Raw genomic sequence first — 18,874 nt, 5'->3', positions numbered from 1 at the left:
TAAGAATCTTATATATTACAATAAATAGTTTTTTTAAAATACATACATTAAATTTTAATAAATAATTTTCTCTTATAATAATAATTCTTGAAATTTTATTTTATATTAAAATCTCTAATCCCTAGCTAAATGAGAGTTTATTTTTAAAATATATTTATTACCGTATCTTTCTTTTCCGTGTATATCTAGTATAATTTGGTGAAAATCTTAGTCTCATTCTATTTAAAAATAATTATATATTATTTGTTAGATAACATACATCAAAAAAAAAGAACACAAATTTTTAGATATTTTATAATTTCGACAAATACTTTTTTTTTTTAAATCGCGCTTGAGAGATGCACTTCAATATTAGATTAGTATTTTAAGATGTTCTCTGGAAGGAAAGTCCCAGGTGGAGGACCAGCTCCATTACTTATTAATACTGAACGATCAACATGCCAAGTTTTAAGTAAGTTGAAATTGACTTCCTATTTTTTACTTTTCTATTAGATAATAAATTTTTAAAAATGATCTATACATTTAATATTAGGTATTATATATATATTAACATCAACAGTATCTTTAATATGTTTAATAATTCCAATTTTTTTTGTAAGTGAATTTAGTCCATTTATTTATGTTTGTTATTCTTATGCCTCTTATATATAGACATTTTCATGTAGTGATCATTATGCTTTAATATTTATACAAGTAGGTTAAAAACCCTAAACATATTAAAATAATTAAAAATCTAAATATTTTCTTTCTGTCCTACTATAGGTTGTATTATTTTTAAATTTTATATGTATATTTGTATTTATGTATTTAGGGGTTATTCATAACGGATCAGAACGTCAATATCTTAAACTAATAGGTATTGGAGTAATAATATTAATAATACAATGTGGTATAATGGCATTTGGATTATATGTCAATATTGCATTGATTTTAGCAATAAAATCTCAACATATAAAATGTATTACTGAAACTGAACTATATTTGAGTATTTCATTATTAAACTTATTACATGCAACTACAACAACATTAGCAGCTTTAAAACTCCTTTTTAAATTATTTCAATCCCTTGTTAATCAATACAAAACTTATGAATCAGTTGCTTGAGACTAAATACAGATTCCTTTTTAACTAAATATAAGTAATATTATTTAGATTAATGTTTAGATAATATAAATATAAAAAGTTTAATATATAATTGCAATGAAGATTTTAAGAAAAAATAAAAGATTTATGTAAAATTAAAATAATTGAGTAATTATGAATATTTCTAAAATTTTATAGATTATTTTATGATTTAAGATTAATATTATTCTTAACATTTTTAATAACTGATTTAAGATCTTTCCATTTTTGAGCCTCTTTCCTATTGAATTCCTTATATTGCTTTCCAAGATATTGCTTTTTAATTTTTAAATCCATTTGAGCACTTTTTACATATGCTCTATGTTGTTCTTTAGTTAAACCTTTTCTATCAAATATAATAAACTTTTTATTTATTGGATATCCAGCATCTGCCATTTTCTTTCGTAATACTTTAAGAAGTGTACCATGTTTTGAGATGAATTTTTGAAATTTTAACATTCTTGCCGAAATATCCTCAATCTCTTCTTTTAAATACATTTTAATAGATTTAATATAATTTCTATTTTCTGAATCTGATAATAATTTTATCAATGTAATTTTAAGATCTGGTTGATTATCAACTAAAAGTCTTAAATTAGAAAATTCCTTTTCAAGAACTACTATTACTTCATGTAGTTTTACCAGCTCTTCAGAAGAATATCTTTGTAAAGGTTTATTTGGAAGTCTTTGTAGAAGTAAACGAGCTATATAAGTTATGAATACAACTTTTTTGTATTGTTTAATATTATTTTGTATTTTTTTAATTGCCTTAGAATATCTTTGAACAAACATGAAAGCTCTTTGTTTAGCGTGTTTATTAAAAGATTTTAAGGAATTAGTAGTTTCTTTCATAGTTATATATCTTGCAATATTAATAATATTAACTATTTTAACTAATTTTGCTTCGTCTCTTGAAATAGTTTTAAGAGTTCTATCGAGTTGTAAACAAAATCTCTGATAAGGACAAGGAGGAGCACAGCCTAAAAGATTTTGAAGTTGAACAACAGATGGTAATAATGCTCCTCTTAAAATATCTGATCTTCTTTGAAGTTGGGCAACAAATGGGGTAATTTTAGAAATAAGGTTTTTGTTTGTATCTTCAATGAATTTTTCTGGCATATCTGTATCCTGCTCATTTAGACTATTATAATATTCATCCGACATCTCAGATATTTCAGATTCCATTGTGTACATTGTAGGGTTATTTAGATTTGATTTACTAATTCCATATATTTTTTGCATTGGATCTTCCAATTTTTCAGTATAATCAATAGTTTTATATTGACTTGTTTTTTGACTTTGTTCATTTTCAATTCCTAAGTTGATACCATTTATTATACCTTCAGATTGTCTTTTTTTTTCAATAATTCCATTATTTTTACTTTCTAATATATTTTCAGATTCTTCCTTTTGGACCTCATATTCTGATATATCTTCTGTTCTAATATTATCAGATTTTTCTTCTTGCCTTTCAGTGTTTTCATTATTATCTAATATATTTTCAGATTCTTCCTTTTGGATCTCATATCCAGATATATCCTCTGTCCTAATATTATCAGATTTTTCTTCTTGTCTTTCAGTATTTTCATTATTATCTAATATATTTCCAGATTCTTCCTTTTGGATATCATATCCAGATATATCCTCTGTTCTAATATTATCAGATTTTTCTTCTTGTCTTTCAGTATTTTCATTATTATCTAATATATTTCCAGATTCTTCCTTTTGGATCTCATATCCAGATATATCCTCTGTTCTAATATTATCAGATTTTTCTTCTTGTCTTTCAGTATTTTCATTATTATCTAATATATTTCCAGATTCTTCCTTTTGGATCTCATATCCAGATATATCCTCTGTTCTAATATTATCAGATTTTTCTTCTTGTCTTTCAGTATTTTCATTATTATCTAATATATTTCCAGATTCTTCCTTTTGGATCTCATATCCAGATATATCCTCTGTTCTAATATTATCAGATTTTTCTTCTTGTCTTTCAGTATTTTCATTATTATCTAATATATTTTCAGATTCTTCCTCTTGGATCCCATATCCAGATATATCTTCAGTCTCAATATTATCAGATTCTTCTTTTTTTATTTCATACTCTGTATCTTCAACACTAATAATATTTCCGGAATTTTCAGTAATATTTTGAGTGTCTATAGAACTGTCTTGAATAATTTGTTTGTGATATTCTGAATCCATAGATTCTCCATTATATGGTTCATTAGATATCTGATCTTCTAAGATAGAAGCTTGAGACTCCTCTTTTTCAGGTTCTTCAACTCTAATTACCTCAACAACTTTGTCATTACCTTCAGTGTTGGAATTTTCAGATTCCTCACTTGAAGCCAATAATTCCGTACTATTGATCTCAGGAAGACTCAAAGTCATTGGGTTAAAAATATCAGATGAGGTTTCTCTAGAAGATCTGTCATAATCTAGTATCTCATCTGAATTATCAGCTTCATATGATGAAGTACTAATAGGAAATGTCTTAGTATTTGTATAATTAGGAGATTCCAACTGAGGCTTACTAATTAAATTCCCTTCAGTTATACCTTTTTTTGCAGTCTCTTGAACCTCTTTCATTCTTTCTAATTGAGCAAATGCACTTTCTAACTCTGGCTCAACAGAATAAATATCTGTAGATCTTGAAGCAAGTGGAATTTTATAATTTGGTTCAGACTCTGAAAGACTTATTTCATTAGTAAAAGGTGTCACTGTATTATCTACTAGTTGTGACTCACTTCTTGAATATATATTTGATATTGATGTATCATGTTTAGGTATTGAAGTGGTAACCTCACTTATGTTTTGGGAAGTTTCTAATAAAGTTGATACTTGAGGTTTATTTATTAAGGGTGATACTTCAGATTCATCTAATAAGGGTGATACTTCAGATTTATCTAATAAAGTTGATATTTTAGATTTATTTAATAAGGGTAATACTTCAGAATTATCTGATAAAGATGTTGCTTCAGAGTTATCTAATAAAGGCGATGATTCAATATCTTCTAATAAAGTATTATATTGGTTTTTACTCTCAATAGATTTATCACTAGTATCACGTGTAGAGTATCTTGTAGGTAACATTTCTGAATTACCCATATAAGCTGATTTATATGTTTGATTAAAATTCTGTAATTTTGATCTTTTGCTTGAAAAATCATTATTTTTAGATCCACCCACCCAATACACTAAAGGGGCATTTGATTTAATAATTGGTATTTCATCTCCTAATACTTCCAATAAGTAAAATGCACATACAAAGGTAAAAAACCAAATTTCCACTAAACCCATATTTAACCTATTATAAATATTTTAGCTTTTTAAGCAGTAAAAAACTGTTTATATATTAGGGAAGTATATGTATACAAAGGTTCATACAAGCTTAATCTATTTTAAGGTCAAGATTTTTAGATCTAACATCAGCGCCACACAACTTTAAGAGACTTTTTTTGGATTAATAAACTCTTATAAATAAATTGCTTATAATCTAAGTATAAAGAAATAAAGTCTAGTATTTTAAGAAATTATTATAAAAAAACTTAAACTAAGAAGTATTATCTAAACTCTTCTTATTTTTTCTTTGCTCCTTTTGATTTCATAGATGGGATTATATTAGTATATTTACTGTTAGACTCTACTAAGATTGGTATCTTATCTAGAGTATATTTAATAATCAAATTATTTTCTTTTAAAAAATCATCAATATAACCCTTAGCAATATCAGCATGGTGGTTCATGTTAGTTTTACGTACTGATTTTACACGATTATATTCATGTCTGGATAAGGAATTTTTCAAAGCTTTCTTTCCAAGTTTATATCTGTGTACATCATCACTACTGATCCCTTCTCCATAATTAAAATATTTATTATCATTTAAATTAATTTTTAGGAATTTCAATATATTTTTAAGATATTTATTTAACTTATGATGCCTTTTAATAAAATGTTGATATAATAATTTCCTCCTCTCGAAATCATTTTTTATTGTATCTAAACAATCAGCAAGTTTAAAAGAGATACAATAATTTTTAAGATTAACAATTTTCACGTCCTCAAATTTCATATCTATTTCTTTATATTTATCTTCACATTCTTCTAGCTCTGTTATAGTTAATTTACCTAAAATGCTTTTAGATAATAAATTTTTGATTGAACTTAATATATTTATCAATTTTCTAAAATAACCAGTGAGTAAAAGAGATCCTTCTATATTTTTCGCCATTGTTTCAAGTACAAGAAATTCATCAAGATTATAATAATAGCTAAGATATTTCTTATTAGTTTTAATACAACAGTAAATCTCACTTTTAAGTTTGAATACTGCAAAAGAAGCTATAATTTTCCAAGTATCAACTTCTTTTTTCATAATAAGACTTCCTTCATATAATCTTTCAAGTTCTTTTTCATTCATCTCTATAAATTTAGATTCTTCAATAAATCTTTTAGTAGCAGAATTTGCTAAAAATTCTAATCTATCATCCATTTCTAATATTTGAATATCCTTGGTATTTGATACATCTTCTCCAATATAAAATCTTACACTTTTATTAGTTTTAGGTAGTTTTTCGTTTATATTTTCAATAAATTTACTGGGAATATCTTCTAAATCTTCTTTTAAAGCTTTAATATTATATAATTTTAAATTATCTGTAGAATTATCTATAGAATTATCTATAGAATTATCTATAGAATTATCTATAGAATTATCTATAGAATTATCTATAGAATTATCTATAGAATTATCTATAGAATTATCTATAGAATTATCTGTAGAATTATCTGCAGAACCTTCAAGTAAATTGTCTTTTAATTCACTAACTTTAGTATGTTGAGATTCTAAAATTCCACTATAAGGTTTACCAACTTTAATTCCTCTTGATATATTATTATCGTCTTTTAGATGCCCATATGCTTTATATTGACCATAATTTAATGAATCAATATAATCTTGTATACATTTTTTAACATCTATTGATAATATTGATAAATTTAAAATTTTTGAACATTGCAGTGATACAATAGTAGAAAGTCCATCTATAGCAGATTGTATAAGGATATCTTGAAATCCTACTGTTGTTCTACTTGCAACTATATTTCGTTGTAACCAAGCTTGACCACCACGCGAAATTTGATGTATTGAGAATACTGCCTTAAAATCTACTTCTAAAAGTATTAATTCTTCTTTTGAAGGTTTTTCTGATATATCTTCATTTACAGTTGAAATTGATGTCATATACCATAATGGTACTTGTTGGTTTTCTCCACATAAATTTACAGTTCTCCATCTTTTTAATATCCTCTGATTAAATACTAATGGAACCTCTTTGATTGTCAAATTTTCTTGTATAGTTTTATGTAAAATTTTTCCATTTAGTTGATGATATTTCAATGCATTTATTAAAGCTCCATATACTGAATTAATATTAGATAATTTAAAAGAAGATTGTATTCCATCACCAAGAGGATATGTTGATGGAAGTTCTTTTGCTTTTTCTAGAGATGTTATTACATTTATATTTTCAGAACCATCTAATAGCTGATTATTATTATCTTCTGAGGTTATTTGTTTATTTAGCAATAAATTATCATAATTATCGTTATGATTATAGTAATCATCATAATCATCATAATCATCATAATCATCATAATCATTGTTATAGTCATTTCCTTTCTTATCAATATATTTATCTATAAGATTATTTAAAATATTATTTTCAAGATTATCTTGATTCTGATTATCAAGCTCATTTATAAAATTATCTGAACTATTATTTTCAAGATTATAATTACTATTCTCTTTATCAATTTTATTATTTGTAAAATTATTTGAAATACCATCTTCAATATTATTATTATTACTTTCTTTATCAATCTCATTATCTATCAAATTATCTACAATATTATTTTTAGTATTGTATTCACTTTTCATATCTTCTATATCTAATTCATTTTCTATTCCTTTTTCTAAACCTTTATGTAAATGACCTTCATCTTCAAATTGTATATCTAATAAATCACTTTCTATATAATCATCAATTGATTCAATTTGATTATTATTCATAGACTTAGATATCTTATCTTTGTTTATCAAATTAATATCCTCTTTTATTTTTTCAGGTTCATTATTCATTATATCTAATATATCTTGTTTTGATACCTCATCATTAGATAATAATTCCTTCATACCTATACTATATTCAGGAGAAGGTGTAAAAAATTCTTCACTTTCAATTTCTTGAGCTTTTTCTAATTCAGAATTATCAAATGTTCCAGATGTTCCAATTTCTACCAATTCAGATTCTTGTAATTCAACTTTAGGATATGAAGGACTTTCAATCAAAAATCCTAATTTTTTTTGTTTTATTAAATCTCTTGATGAACTTTTATTTTTTATTTCCTCAATCTTTTTATTTTCTAACTTTTTTTTTGATTTTTTATGCATTTCTATAGCTGCTTTAATAATTTTATCTTCCATTAAATTAAAATTATAACTATATTTCCTATTAATTCTATCAACATATTTAGTCAAAATTTTATAATATAATATCTTAGACCCACATAAAAATACTGTAAACCTTATATCATTAATTAAACGCAAAGTAGTTGGATATTGTCTCATTCTACTCAACCAATTTGTCCAGATATTATCTTTAACTTTTTCAGCCATAGTTAAAGATTGTCTTAAACGTAAAGGAGCTGTTAAAATTATTTTTTTTACTATATAATCTTTTACTTCATCTTTTGTTAAAGGATTTCCATTGGACCAAGTTGGCCATGGTCCTTCCATCATCTTCATCATTAAATCAGCATAAAAATATGCTCCTTTAGTAATAAATAACTCTGATGTTTCTAGAAATTTATCTCCATTACTTCCACATAGTGCTAAATCTAACTCATCAATACTTTGTACATTCTTTATACTAGAATAACAAATAAGTAGGATAATTAATAAGGGTGAAATCCACGTTGATTTCATTAAAATCAAATAATATCTTATAGACATTAAGTAATATTCTTATTACATTTAAAGATTAATTAAAATATCTCCAGTTATATCTTTTTGTCTATTTTTCAAGATAGTTATAATAATATGTTAAGAAAAAAGAGGGATCTAAAAAAAATTAAGCCGCGCGCGCACAACAGATCAAAAAATCGAACTTTTTTTTTAGAGGGGTACCTATAATAATAATTATTAATAAATATCTTTAAAATCTCATTATGTAAATTTTTTACATTAAAGAATTATTAATTCATTAAAAATTATAAAATGATTCTTGTGTGCTAATATTCTATTTTATTAGGTTGTGTGCATACACCTTTTATATTTCTAGTTACTATTTAATGTCATTATTTGACAATTAATATAAGAATATTTCAAGATTTTAAATTTCCAAAATTTTTTATTAAATAAAGAAAAAAAATTTGATATACAATAAATAAATAGGAGAATTCCCTATGTTTTCATGTTTTCGATCATGTAGTGAATCTCCATTTTTCTTATTATTTGGATTTAATAAAAATAATAATAATTCAAATAATAATTACGGTGCAGATAGATCTCAAAAGGCTCTTAGTTCAAAATTATCTAATTCAAGTCCAAAAAAAAATTATAGGGTAATAAAACCATTTGATAAAAGAACTAGTGATGAAACTTTAATTGCTTGTAGATCATGGGTGAATTATATCCATCCTAGAGCTAAAGATTTTTGGAAAACATCTGAGCAAATTTTTCATATATTATCATCAATTTGTCAAAATATTGATAGAGCTGATGATCCAATTTTAGGTGGTGAGGAAAATTGTGTACAATGGCATGGTGAATTAGCAGCAGAAGATGGTTCACCAGTAATAAGAATTTTAAGACCAGGTGAAGTTGATGAATGTCAAACTTATGTTAATAGAATTCTTGCATTTTTATATGCTGATGATGAAAGTTTTTTAGAACTTCAAAAGAAACCTCCTGTAGCATTTACAATGGCATGTGATGATCCTTTATGTATTAATATAACTCATATATATATGGATGACTAATTAATAATAATTATATAAATATAAAATTAATTTAAGATATATAAGAATAAAATTACAATAATATTAGGATATTTAGATATATTAAGATATTATTAAATTTTAATTTAATAATAATTTAAAAATAACCAATAATATTATTTATTAATATATATATGTAAATTCTCGTTTATAGTACTTTTTTATTATATTTTAATTTATTAAGATCCTGATGTACTTTTTTCTTTTATATATATAAAAATATAAGGCGCTGTTAGGATGTAATATTTATCAGATACAGGGTATCTTTGTAATCTCCTAAGCGGAAAAATCTAAGAATATTAATAATCTTTGTCATCCAATCAATCTTAGAATCTTTTTTTTTAAATTGAATATATTTCTAATATATTAGTTTATAAAAATATTTAGTAATATTTCTTATAAGGTTAAAGATATAAAATTTTCTAATATATATTATTTATTATGAATAACTTATTATCGAGATTTTTTGTCTATAAATTTATATTGGTTATATTACTACAATTTTCTTATATATATACACAACCAATATATCCTAAATTTGTGAAGGAGTGGGTAAAGAATATAAGTCCACTTTTTTTAAATGGAGGTTATAGATTATCTATATCTACAAGTTTAGAAGAATTATTTACTAAACATTTACAAGGGCGTGATGTATATAAATCTTGTATAATATTATTAAAGTCAAATATTGAAGTATTCGATAATAATAATAAAGAATGGGGAGTTATTGATGATGAAACTGCAGAAAAATTGTGCACTACTATTGATCCTTTGAAATCTATGGAATGTAGTGGTTTAATTGAACCATTAATATCTTATGCTTATTCAATAAGGGAATTTGTGCAAAAAAGAAGTATCGAAGCACCTGATTTAAGAGCAGCTTGTATTTTAGTATCAGAAATAGGTCCTAAACGTCCTTTTGGATTACTTAATAAGGGGGATATTAAAAAAAGATGTGAAGATTTTTGTAATAATAATATGTCAAATATGAATATGTTTGAAGGAGATTATTGTTTAAATTATATACAACTTTGTAAGGCTATAGATTTTACTTTAGATAATGATTTCTATTCTTTAACACCACAGGATTTTGGTATGGCTGTAGCAATTTCAACTATGTTTGGAGAAATGGAGCCAAAGGCTAAAATTACATTACGTGATGGTTGTAGATTTATGAAATATATAATTGATAAAGGTTTAATTACTAAGAATATAAATGATATATCAGAATATTCTTTTGAATTAGCATTATCAGAATTTTTTGCTAGTCGTTTACATAATATTGGTATAATTGATAAACCTTCTACAGATATAAATACATTTCTTAATTCTAGGTCTACTTCTTTAGTATTATTACATAAAGAAATTATTAGAGCAATAAAATCTATAAGTCAAATATCAGACAAAAAAGTTTTATTACGTACAACAAATAATAAAATAAAATCTTCAAAATCATCAAAAATAGAAAATGATAAATATATTGATGATATTAGTGATATTATTGAAGAATCTAATCTATCTTTAGGAATATATTCACCAATAAATAAAGAATATAATTTTAATGGAGCACAAAAAACTTGGAGTATAATTTTACGTAAGGAGATATTATCAAGAATAAACATAATTCCAAATATTGATTATTTAATTAGTGATATTGTCACTTCTATCAGATCTAATAGAGTTTTTATTACCTGTTTAAATGCTATGAAAGAATCCGGGATACATATATCAAAATCAATAATGTTTTCAGCATGCTATAAGATTGATCCTTTTTCATTTCATGATTGTCAAAGATTAAATATATTTGATTTACAATATATTATTAATCTTCAAAAAAAATTAGAATTTGAAATAAATGGACCAATAGATCTAAGAGATTTATGTAGTTTCTCAACACAATTAACTCCAAGTGATCTTCATAATATAGAAGAAGATGATATTTATAATTCATGTATTTCATCATTATTAGAAAGTCATATTTCTACAAAATATAATTTTAATAAAACAGTACGTCATAATGCTTGTAAAAAATCTGATTTTTCTATACGTACTCCTTGTTTAAATATAATGCAAAGTATATATAAATCAGATTATTCTAAAATTGAAATGGTATTTACTCTTGCAAAGTCTCTTGTTAATTCAGATAGATATTCAGATGTTTACTTAAAACTTTTAAGATCAGGTAATCCTTCAAATTTTCCAAAATTTTCTGATTTATGTATGGCAGTTAATAGAATGAATAGTAATACTTTTGAAGAATGTAAATCCGAGATAGAATATATTTTAAGACCATTTTCTTCTAATTACATATTTGATATTAATAAAGGATGTAGTAAAATTACAGAAGAAACAAGATATTATAAACCTCAGGTACGAAGAAGTTATTATAGCCAACATAGATATATTCCTACATTATATTTACCTAAAAGATCTGAATTATTTGAATTAATTGATTCACCTGAACTACTTGAATCACCTGAACTATTCGATGTTGATTATTCAAAACCAGCTGGTATGTACCGTCTTAGTGATGGTAGTATTCAATATTTTAATGGAAAAAGATATAAAATAAATGGAAATTGGTGGATTAAACTTGGAGATAAATGGATGGTTGATATTCCAATAAATACTTTTAATACTAGACCTAATCAGTATATTACTTTATATCCTTATTTTTATCCTACTCAAGCAGATAACACTATATATTATCTAGATCTATCAAATAAAACTAGTACTAGTGACACTAATAAAAATAAAAGAAAAAAGAAAAATCGTCATAAAACTAGAAGTATTGGTATTATGACAGACTAACTACTATTGATAGTAATTAGACTCTAAATAACCTCTTGATTTCTATAAGTATTAGAAATGTTACGTAAATATAATTCTTTAAATTAGGAGATTGGTATTTATACAAATATATAATTTGTGGAACCTAAAAAAAGTTATAATTAAGGATTCTTTTAATGTTACAACTTCATAAGGTAATTTTTGTACTATATTGTAAAACTAATATATTAAATCTTATATGTTGTAATGAATCTTATAGTTATCATAATAAATATTCTAGATATTAAAAATTAGTCTAAATATTAATGATAATAAATATTTTTTTTTAGCATAACAAGGATATTATCTATTATAAATAGTTATTTTATAAGTTGAATCATTATGAGATATTCCAGTATTATTTTCTTTTATAAACCTGATCTGAAGTCATATTTTCAATACTTAATTCTAATACAAGGATTAAATTAAAGTAAATCACTAGTTATTAAAAAAAAAAGAGTAACCTATATTTCTTGATAATATTTAACATATTACCAAAAGTTATAGAATAATCCAGATTTTAGTTTACTTTTTTTTTTCTTTTGTAAGAATTTAGTTTTTGAGATTAAATTAGATTAATTATTATTATATTATGTTATATATTTGAATAGTTCTATACATCTTTTAGAAATATCTTTATATTTATAATATAAAAGATTGATCTTGTTTAGTTCTGTTTAATAGTGGATTTGTTAACAAAATAAGGAAATTATATTTATAGAGTCAAATTATCTAAATATTATTACTCAAAAAAAAGGTCATTTTCTAAATAATATTTCACATTGTATTACGTAGCATGTATAGTCTTGATAATAGTAATATTGGATATTTCGATGGAAAAAATGATAGAATAAGTGGAAATTAATGGATTAGCATTGAAGATAAGTAATTTATTGATTTCCCAAATTATTTCTTTAATATTGGATTATGTCAGTACATTACTAGTAGTACTATAAATTATTCAAATTCTTTACAAGGCACTAGTTCTGTAGCTAATATTGGTATTAGTACTATAATATTAAAGAACTTATATATAGTAATAATATATAAAAATTAGAACTACTAGAAAATAAGAGGTATTTTTATACTGATAAGAAAAATAAAGATAAATTTAGATTTTATAGTAGGGGATTAGAATTAAAGGATTTAAGAAAATAACAGATGTTTCCAAAATAATTTCAAAAGTTCAGAATTAGAATATTTATAAAGAATTAGTTCTAATTATTAATTACACAGTAATTTTTTTTTTAAATATATGAATCTAGGATATGTAAATTTAGATGGTAGTACTCTTAGGGATTCAAAATTAAGGTATTCAGAAGAATAATTTTAATGATTATAAATAATCTCAAAGCACACTTAGAAATTTACCCATAATACTTTACGAATAGTAATACTAATATAGATATGTTTAAAAATATATATATAATTTGGACTTGTACGAAATATGACTCTTTTAGAGATCCTTTTATAGTAGATATTTATACATAACTAACTTTTCTATATTACTTATATAATAAAAATATCTACTTTATTAAAATAAACAATATATAATGGAATTAATACTAGTAGTAATAAGCTGTAAGTAAATGATGAATATCAAGGAGTAAAAAAAAGAGAATTCAATTAATGACGTAAGCTAGTCCTTGTGGGTTTGGCGCCTAGAATACACCCGCACAACATGAGCATTTTTGCTATTATTGTTGAGAAAACTCTGCTCCAGAGTTGGAAAAAGGTTTTGAGGTTATGTGGTGTGGATTAGACCTTTTTTACATTAAGAAGTTGAGATAAATACTTAGCTGGGATATATGGAGATGAATCTCCCCTCCGGTAAAGGGGCAGGATTAAATCTACTAAAATATATTAAGGGAGGGGGTAAAACGGCACCAAGGATTACTCTTCTGATTGTTGCACTATTGACATGTGCTTCCTTTATGACTTTATTATTTCATGCTTTACCGGTACTTGTTCAGGAAATTCGAGAAGGACCAACAGATACATACAAACAACAAGTTTCAAACGAGAAAAGACTTTTGTCACTTCTTTTAAATGATGACTTAAATAAGAGATTTCGTTCTACAAGATTACTTTCAATGAGTCTCAAATCATTAATCGGAAGAGATACATATATAATATTAAATGAGACTATAGTAAATCCATTTAATGAAGAAGTAGAGGTGAATTTATCTCCCCTTGCTATTTGGAATTATACTGATAATATTAATAATTCAAAATTCATATGTAAAAAATTTTTGGTTTCTTTTAATGAGTCAATATTAGATAATCATAATAATGGAAATGTATTAGATAAAGGATGTATTAATCATTATATTAAAGCTACAATTGATAATAAATATGAAAATGTATCATATTCTATAAATAGATTATTAGCTATATTTAATGGTATTTTAATAGCTCTTAAAGATATAAAGGATTTACTTAATAATATTCCAATTAATAAGGGTATGTTAATTGTATTTGCTGCAAATATGGAATTTACAGATAATTGGCAAGATTCTTTACATGGAATGTATAAATCTTGGGATAATAGTACATATACTAGCCAAATACTTCTTGGATCATGGGGTGCTGGTAAGCCATTTAGATTAAATGAGCATATTCCCACCTTGGATTTTAATTTTTTTGTATTAAATATACCATCTATTAATTTTTCTAATAAAATAATAAATCAGACAGATTCATTGGAGGTAGTAAAAGAATTTATAAATAGGTTTTATAATTCTTTACATAACTATACTATTGAAATTAATAAATATTCTAAAATGAATAATAAGAAAGATGAAATAATAGATTCATTCAATATTAATAATACTAGTAATAAATCAGTGGTTAATTTTATTGGAAGTGAAAATTATTTTTTTAATAAAAATATTAATTCAGAAAGTGATAAATGGATGGGAGTGATTGGTGTATCATTATCTAGAATAGTTGAATCTCTCAAAGGAGTAATTGTAGATTCTGTAAATATGAATAAGAACTCATTTAATATATTTGGTGATAAAGTAATATATAGAACATATACTCAATTTATAATTTTATCACCTGTTGAAAGAAAACGTATTGTTAAATATCAATATGAGAATGAATATAGGAGAATTTGTTTATATCAAGGTCATTCTGATATAAAAGCTATTCTTAGAGCTTCACCAGCACGTAGTTCATTAGCTGAATATGCTAGATATAATGGTTATGCATATTTTCTTTATGATTCATCATTCCAAAAAAGGATTCCTAAGAGTATTTATAATTCTTGGTCAAGAAATGGATTTTATATGAAAATTTTTACTGCATTAGATATTTTATTTTGGAATATTACGTCTATTGGTGAATTTTTATCAAAATATATGAATAATTACTCTAATAATATATCTGAAGAAAAAATTTATAAAAAATTTTTAGATAAAAACATTCCTTCTTATAAATTGAATAATAATTGGGACCTATATCATGATGGGAAATTTGCTCATATAAAAGACTATACAGATGTAAATGATGTTAATGGTGAAGCAATTCAATTTACACCAAGTAATGTAAAAGCAAATATTTGTGATTATGCTGTTTGGTTTGATATAGATATAGCTATTACTGATAAACATGTTTCAATTGAACGTTTAATGTATGTTCATAACAAGGATACAGAATTGAAAACAGGAAATGATACATATAACGGAATTATAATGGATGTTAGTAATTTTGTTATGCTTACTGCAAGAGATTCAGCTTGGAATGATCGTTATTCATTAGTAAATAGTGGATTTGTTATTATATCTAGATCAAGGTATGGATTACAAATGATATTTCATGCACTATCTCTAGATCCAATATTAGCAGAATCCGTAATTAAATATGGTTCGAATTGGCCTGAACAAACAACTTTATCACATTCAGTATTTTACTTGTATAACAATACAGTATCAACTCCAAACATGACATTAGATATTAGTAAATTAGATATTAAATCTATACCTTCATTTATTATAAATAATATGCCCGGACCAACACCTTTTCTCTTTACTAGTAAATCACAAAATAATGATGATTATCAAATTGTTGTTATTATAAGTCAAAGACTAGCAAATGGATTTTTACAAATGCCACCAAATTCTTTTGGTGAAGGTCCATGGTATCCAGGTGATTGGTTTATTCATGCTGCTGCTTCAAAAAGCCCATTTAGAGATAATGCATTAGCTGGTCTCTTATATGTATTAAATTCAGAAGGTATAAATTCTGATTTTATTAATTATTATCAAGATGCATGTGCTCTCCCATTTTCAACTATTTATAATGGTTTGGATTCAATAATCAATTATTTAAGATCTCAATTAGATAAACATGAGGGAGATATTCAGACTAATAATAATAATAATAATATATCGATATCTAAAATTAGTAGGAATGATATTATTATAGAGTCTATGAAATATTTGATGTCAATTAAAACGAGAAATAATATAAATATAAACAATGAAAATAATACATATTATAATGTTAAAGGTTTAGATAATGACCAGATATTCACAGTAACTTGTAAATGGCAATTATCATTATCTTTAAGATGGTCAATTGCAGAAACAACTACATTAGCTATTGCTACAATGGTTGGTGTAGTACTATTTACATTATTATATCTATTTCCACACCTATGTATAAAACGTGATGGGCATATTCATTCTATGAAGGAATATACAGAAAAATCTATTATGGTAAAATAATTATTATAATGATTTAATTAATTATTTTCATAAACTTTTTCTTTTCCTTTTTTTTTTTTTTTTTTTTTAAAAAAAAAAAAAAAATTTATATAAAAGGTTGAAATTTTTAATTTATATTGTATAAACTCATATTATATTATTGGTAATTATCTAATAATTCTAATAATAACTTTTTAAGAGGGGAAAAAGAAAAAAAGTGTCTAATATTAAATAATTCTATATTAAAATCTTTTTTAAATGTTGATTTCAATAAATTAAATACTCAGATTTTTATTAATTCTTTTTTTTTTTTTTTTTTTTTTGATATTATATATATTAATGTAATTAATTTTTGGATATCTCATCTTCATAATAATTTTTATTATAAATTTGGTATAAATAAGCAAATAGAGAATTTTATTCGAGTTATACAAAGGTGGATAATAATTTGTGACGGTTAATTAATTTATCATTGACAAATATTTTATTTCTCTTCTTTTTATTTTTAAATAAATTTAATTTTTGATTATCTAAGTTTTATATAATAGTAAAATAATAATGAAAACTTTAATATTTACTCTTTTCTATATTGTAATGTTGAATTTTGTTACTTGTGAAGAACCTACTAATACGACTAATTATATTGAAGGTTTTATTAATAATATTAAAGAATCAGATTTATTTAACAGTATGACTAAGAAGTTATCTAGTGAATTTGAAGTCATTAAGAACAAGTTTGAAAGTACATTTTCATCTGTATCTGACGAAGTCAATGATTTACTTTATAATGAAACAAATGTAGCAGGAAATTACAAACCTTCAGAAATAACAAATAGTTCTACAAATTTAAATGAAACTGAACTCAATATTTTGAAATTATTGAATAATACATCTTCACTATTACATTTCTCCTAAATAAAATAAAAAAAGTCTTTTGTCTAGATTGAGATTTATGCTTTAATCATGTAAATTTAATATTTAGAAAATTTTTAGAAATTATTTGTTAGTAAATCGTGCATAAATAATTTTCACTTAGTTCTTAAATCTTGAATACTTTTATTTTGTATTATGTATCATTTATTTAGATTTGTGTTATATAAAATAAATATTTTATTTATATAGAATTTATTTCTATATTATGTGTAATTAATTATTTCTATAATATCCTAATATAAATTTATTAATATTTTGATAAATAAAAAAGTCGATTTATATTTACTTAGTAAAAATAAATTTTGTACATTTATTTATTTGGATACCAATTATTTTCTAATAGATATGCTCAATAATACATAGATTCATTTATATGGAATAATATGTAATTGTAGATATTTATATTGTTATATAGATTATCAATAAATATTTTGATTGATATAAAGACTATAAAAAAGAAAATAACACATTTAATGTATTAATTTTCTTCTTTATTAAAAATATTTTGGGATTTTTAAAAAAGTTTCATAAATATGAAAAGGTTATTTTTTAGATTCATAAATATTGATTTTAAAGAAAATTTTAAAATTAAGTAGTTTTTTAAAAAATAACAGATTTTATTTTTAAACAAATATGATATATATTAATATTTATTTTTTTAGTTTCAATAAAATCTAAAAGTTTTCTAAGAAAATACTTTAGCTTGAAATTAACTTTTTTTTTCCATTGTAGTGATTTTATATACTTTTGATAAAATATAATATATTCTAATAAATTCTTTATATGAATCTAAAAAAATTAGAAACATATTTCTTAATTTATAATTTTTATTTATTAGTTTTATTGTAGTTTTTATAACTATATTTAATTATAATAATAAAAATGGAAATGAAATAACTATAATAAATCATTTATTAAAGTGATAGTATCAGGAATAAATATAGATGAGGAAAATAAACTGGGTAAATTGCTTAAAGGATTAATAATACTAATAAAATGATTTTTGATCTTTAAAAAAAAAATGAAGAAATTCAACAGAAATTAGAAGAAAAAGAAAGAGATCTTGCTCAATTACAAGCTTCAGGAGGAGGTAGTAGAAGAGATTTGAATACATTACAACAATAAATTGAAGAATTAGAGAAAAGTTTACAACTTAATCAGAGTGTTAAGCAGAATATTAAATAAGAACAATTAAAAGATAAAGTTCAAACTT

At 23.5% G+C, this 18,874-nt stretch overlaps 7 protein-coding genes across 7 annotated transcripts, besides 44 other annotated features; 5 read left to right on the top strand and 2 right to left on the bottom strand.

The window, feature by feature from the left end:
• Nucleotides 1-112: part of a sequence feature (AT_rich) that runs on past the window's edge.
• A 24-nt stretch (nt 113-136) lies between these two features.
• Nucleotides 137-160: a sequence feature (AT_rich).
• A 59-nt stretch (nt 161-219) lies between these two features.
• Nucleotides 220-245: a sequence feature (AT_rich).
• A 124-nt stretch (nt 246-369) lies between these two features.
• On the top strand, nt 370-1,104 carry CMU_019820 (uncharacterized protein; the record flags this gene model as incomplete). The annotated part of the gene is made up of 4 exons (XM_002142552.1): nt 370-451; nt 533-594; nt 652-693; nt 763-1,104. 4 exons carry the CDS (start codon nt 370-372, stop codon nt 1,102-1,104), a joined length of 528 nt encoding a protein of 175 aa, XP_002142588.1.
• Nucleotides 493-550: a sequence feature (AT_rich).
• Nucleotides 714-744: a sequence feature (AT_rich).
• Nucleotides 767-803: a sequence feature (AT_rich).
• A 17-nt stretch (nt 1,105-1,121) lies between the features above and the next one.
• Nucleotides 1,122-1,328: a sequence feature (AT_rich).
• Nucleotides 1,288-4,428, bottom strand: CMU_019810 (uncharacterized protein; the record flags this gene model as incomplete). The annotated part of the gene is made up of 1 exon (XM_002142551.1): nt 1,288-4,428. The coding sequence occupies one exon, from the start codon at nt 4,426-4,428 to the stop codon at nt 1,288-1,290; it is 3,141 nt and encodes a 1,046-aa protein (XP_002142587.1).
• Nucleotides 1,861-1,888: a sequence feature (AT_rich).
• Nucleotides 4,429-4,706: 278 nt separating the features above from the next.
• CMU_019800 (uncharacterized protein) lies at nt 4,707-8,114 on the bottom strand (the record flags this gene model as incomplete). The annotated part of the gene is made up of 1 exon (XM_002142550.1): nt 4,707-8,114. One exon carries the CDS (start codon nt 8,112-8,114, stop codon nt 4,707-4,709), a length of 3,408 nt encoding a protein of 1,135 aa, XP_002142586.1.
• Nucleotides 4,799-4,834: a sequence feature (AT_rich).
• Nucleotides 4,989-5,060: a sequence feature (AT_rich).
• Nucleotides 5,760-5,785: a sequence feature (AT_rich).
• Nucleotides 6,720-6,851: a microsatellite.
• Nucleotides 6,903-7,054: a microsatellite.
• Nucleotides 8,115-8,316: 202 nt separating the features above from the next.
• Nucleotides 8,317-8,407: a sequence feature (AT_rich).
• An 87-nt stretch (nt 8,408-8,494) lies between these two features.
• Nucleotides 8,495-8,581: a sequence feature (AT_rich).
• A 12-nt stretch (nt 8,582-8,593) lies between these two features.
• On the top strand, nt 8,594-9,169 carry CMU_019790 (uncharacterized protein; the record flags this gene model as incomplete). Its single annotated transcript, XM_002142549.1, has 1 exon — nt 8,594-9,169. The coding sequence occupies one exon, from the start codon at nt 8,594-8,596 to the stop codon at nt 9,167-9,169; it is 576 nt and encodes a 191-aa protein (XP_002142585.1).
• Nucleotides 8,647-8,682: a sequence feature (AT_rich).
• Nucleotides 9,167-9,370: a sequence feature (AT_rich).
• Nucleotides 9,371-9,390: 20 nt separating this feature from the next.
• Nucleotides 9,391-9,412: a sequence feature (AT_rich).
• A 109-nt stretch (nt 9,413-9,521) lies between these two features.
• Nucleotides 9,522-9,630: a sequence feature (AT_rich).
• CMU_019780 (uncharacterized protein) lies at nt 9,629-11,998 on the top strand (the record flags this gene model as incomplete). Its single annotated transcript, XM_002142548.1, has 1 exon — nt 9,629-11,998. The coding sequence occupies one exon, from the start codon at nt 9,629-9,631 to the stop codon at nt 11,996-11,998; it is 2,370 nt and encodes a 789-aa protein (XP_002142584.1).
• Nucleotides 10,981-11,044: a sequence feature (AT_rich).
• Nucleotides 11,908-11,978: a sequence feature (T-rich).
• A 243-nt stretch (nt 11,999-12,241) lies between the features above and the next one.
• Nucleotides 12,242-12,305: a sequence feature (AT_rich).
• Nucleotides 12,306-12,580: 275 nt separating this feature from the next.
• Nucleotides 12,581-12,671: a sequence feature (AT_rich).
• A 356-nt stretch (nt 12,672-13,027) lies between these two features.
• Nucleotides 13,028-13,072: a sequence feature (AT_rich).
• Nucleotides 13,073-13,252: 180 nt separating this feature from the next.
• Nucleotides 13,253-13,273: a sequence feature (AT_rich).
• A 153-nt stretch (nt 13,274-13,426) lies between these two features.
• Nucleotides 13,427-13,448: a sequence feature (AT_rich).
• A 69-nt stretch (nt 13,449-13,517) lies between these two features.
• Nucleotides 13,518-13,571: a sequence feature (AT_rich).
• Nucleotides 13,572-13,830: 259 nt separating this feature from the next.
• On the top strand, nt 13,831-16,749 carry CMU_019770 (uncharacterized protein; the record flags this gene model as incomplete). The annotated part of the gene is made up of 1 exon (XM_002142547.1): nt 13,831-16,749. One exon carries the CDS (start codon nt 13,831-13,833, stop codon nt 16,747-16,749), a length of 2,919 nt encoding a protein of 972 aa, XP_002142583.1.
• Nucleotides 14,648-14,706: a sequence feature (AT_rich).
• Nucleotides 14,885-14,914: a sequence feature (AT_rich).
• Nucleotides 15,413-15,443: a sequence feature (AT_rich).
• Nucleotides 16,389-16,408: a microsatellite.
• Nucleotides 16,482-16,524: a sequence feature (AT_rich).
• Nucleotides 16,742-16,777: a sequence feature (AT_rich).
• Nucleotides 16,778-16,784: 7 nt separating this feature from the next.
• Nucleotides 16,785-16,817: a microsatellite.
• Nucleotides 16,818-16,926: a sequence feature (AT_rich).
• A 24-nt stretch (nt 16,927-16,950) lies between these two features.
• Nucleotides 16,951-17,010: a sequence feature (AT_rich).
• Nucleotides 17,011-17,026: 16 nt separating this feature from the next.
• Nucleotides 17,027-17,051: a microsatellite.
• A 1-nt stretch (nt 17,052) lies between these two features.
• Nucleotides 17,053-17,082: a sequence feature (AT_rich).
• Nucleotides 17,083-17,097: 15 nt separating this feature from the next.
• Nucleotides 17,098-17,120: a sequence feature (AT_rich).
• Nucleotides 17,121-17,224: 104 nt separating this feature from the next.
• Nucleotides 17,225-17,305: a sequence feature (AT_rich).
• On the top strand, nt 17,287-17,643 carry CMU_019760 (uncharacterized protein; the record flags this gene model as incomplete). Its single annotated transcript, XM_002142546.1, has 1 exon — nt 17,287-17,643. The coding sequence occupies one exon, from the start codon at nt 17,287-17,289 to the stop codon at nt 17,641-17,643; it is 357 nt and encodes a 118-aa protein (XP_002142582.1).
• Nucleotides 17,644-17,694: 51 nt separating this feature from the next.
• Nucleotides 17,695-17,730: a sequence feature (AT_rich).
• Nucleotides 17,731-17,820: 90 nt separating this feature from the next.
• Nucleotides 17,821-17,981: a sequence feature (AT_rich).
• A 75-nt stretch (nt 17,982-18,056) lies between these two features.
• Nucleotides 18,057-18,322: a sequence feature (AT_rich).
• A 73-nt stretch (nt 18,323-18,395) lies between these two features.
• Nucleotides 18,396-18,545: a sequence feature (AT_rich).
• Nucleotides 18,546-18,874: the final 329 nt, after the last annotated feature.

Source organism: Cryptosporidium muris, genomic scaffold, assembly GCF_000006515.1.
Source record: "Cryptosporidium muris RN66 scf_1106632373441 genomic scaffold, whole genome shotgun sequence".
NCBI lineage: Eukaryota > Apicomplexa > Conoidasida > Eucoccidiorida > Cryptosporidiidae > Cryptosporidium > Cryptosporidium muris.
The sequence above is the reverse complement of the archived record's forward strand: the minus strand, read 5'-3'. Positions and strand labels throughout refer to the sequence as shown.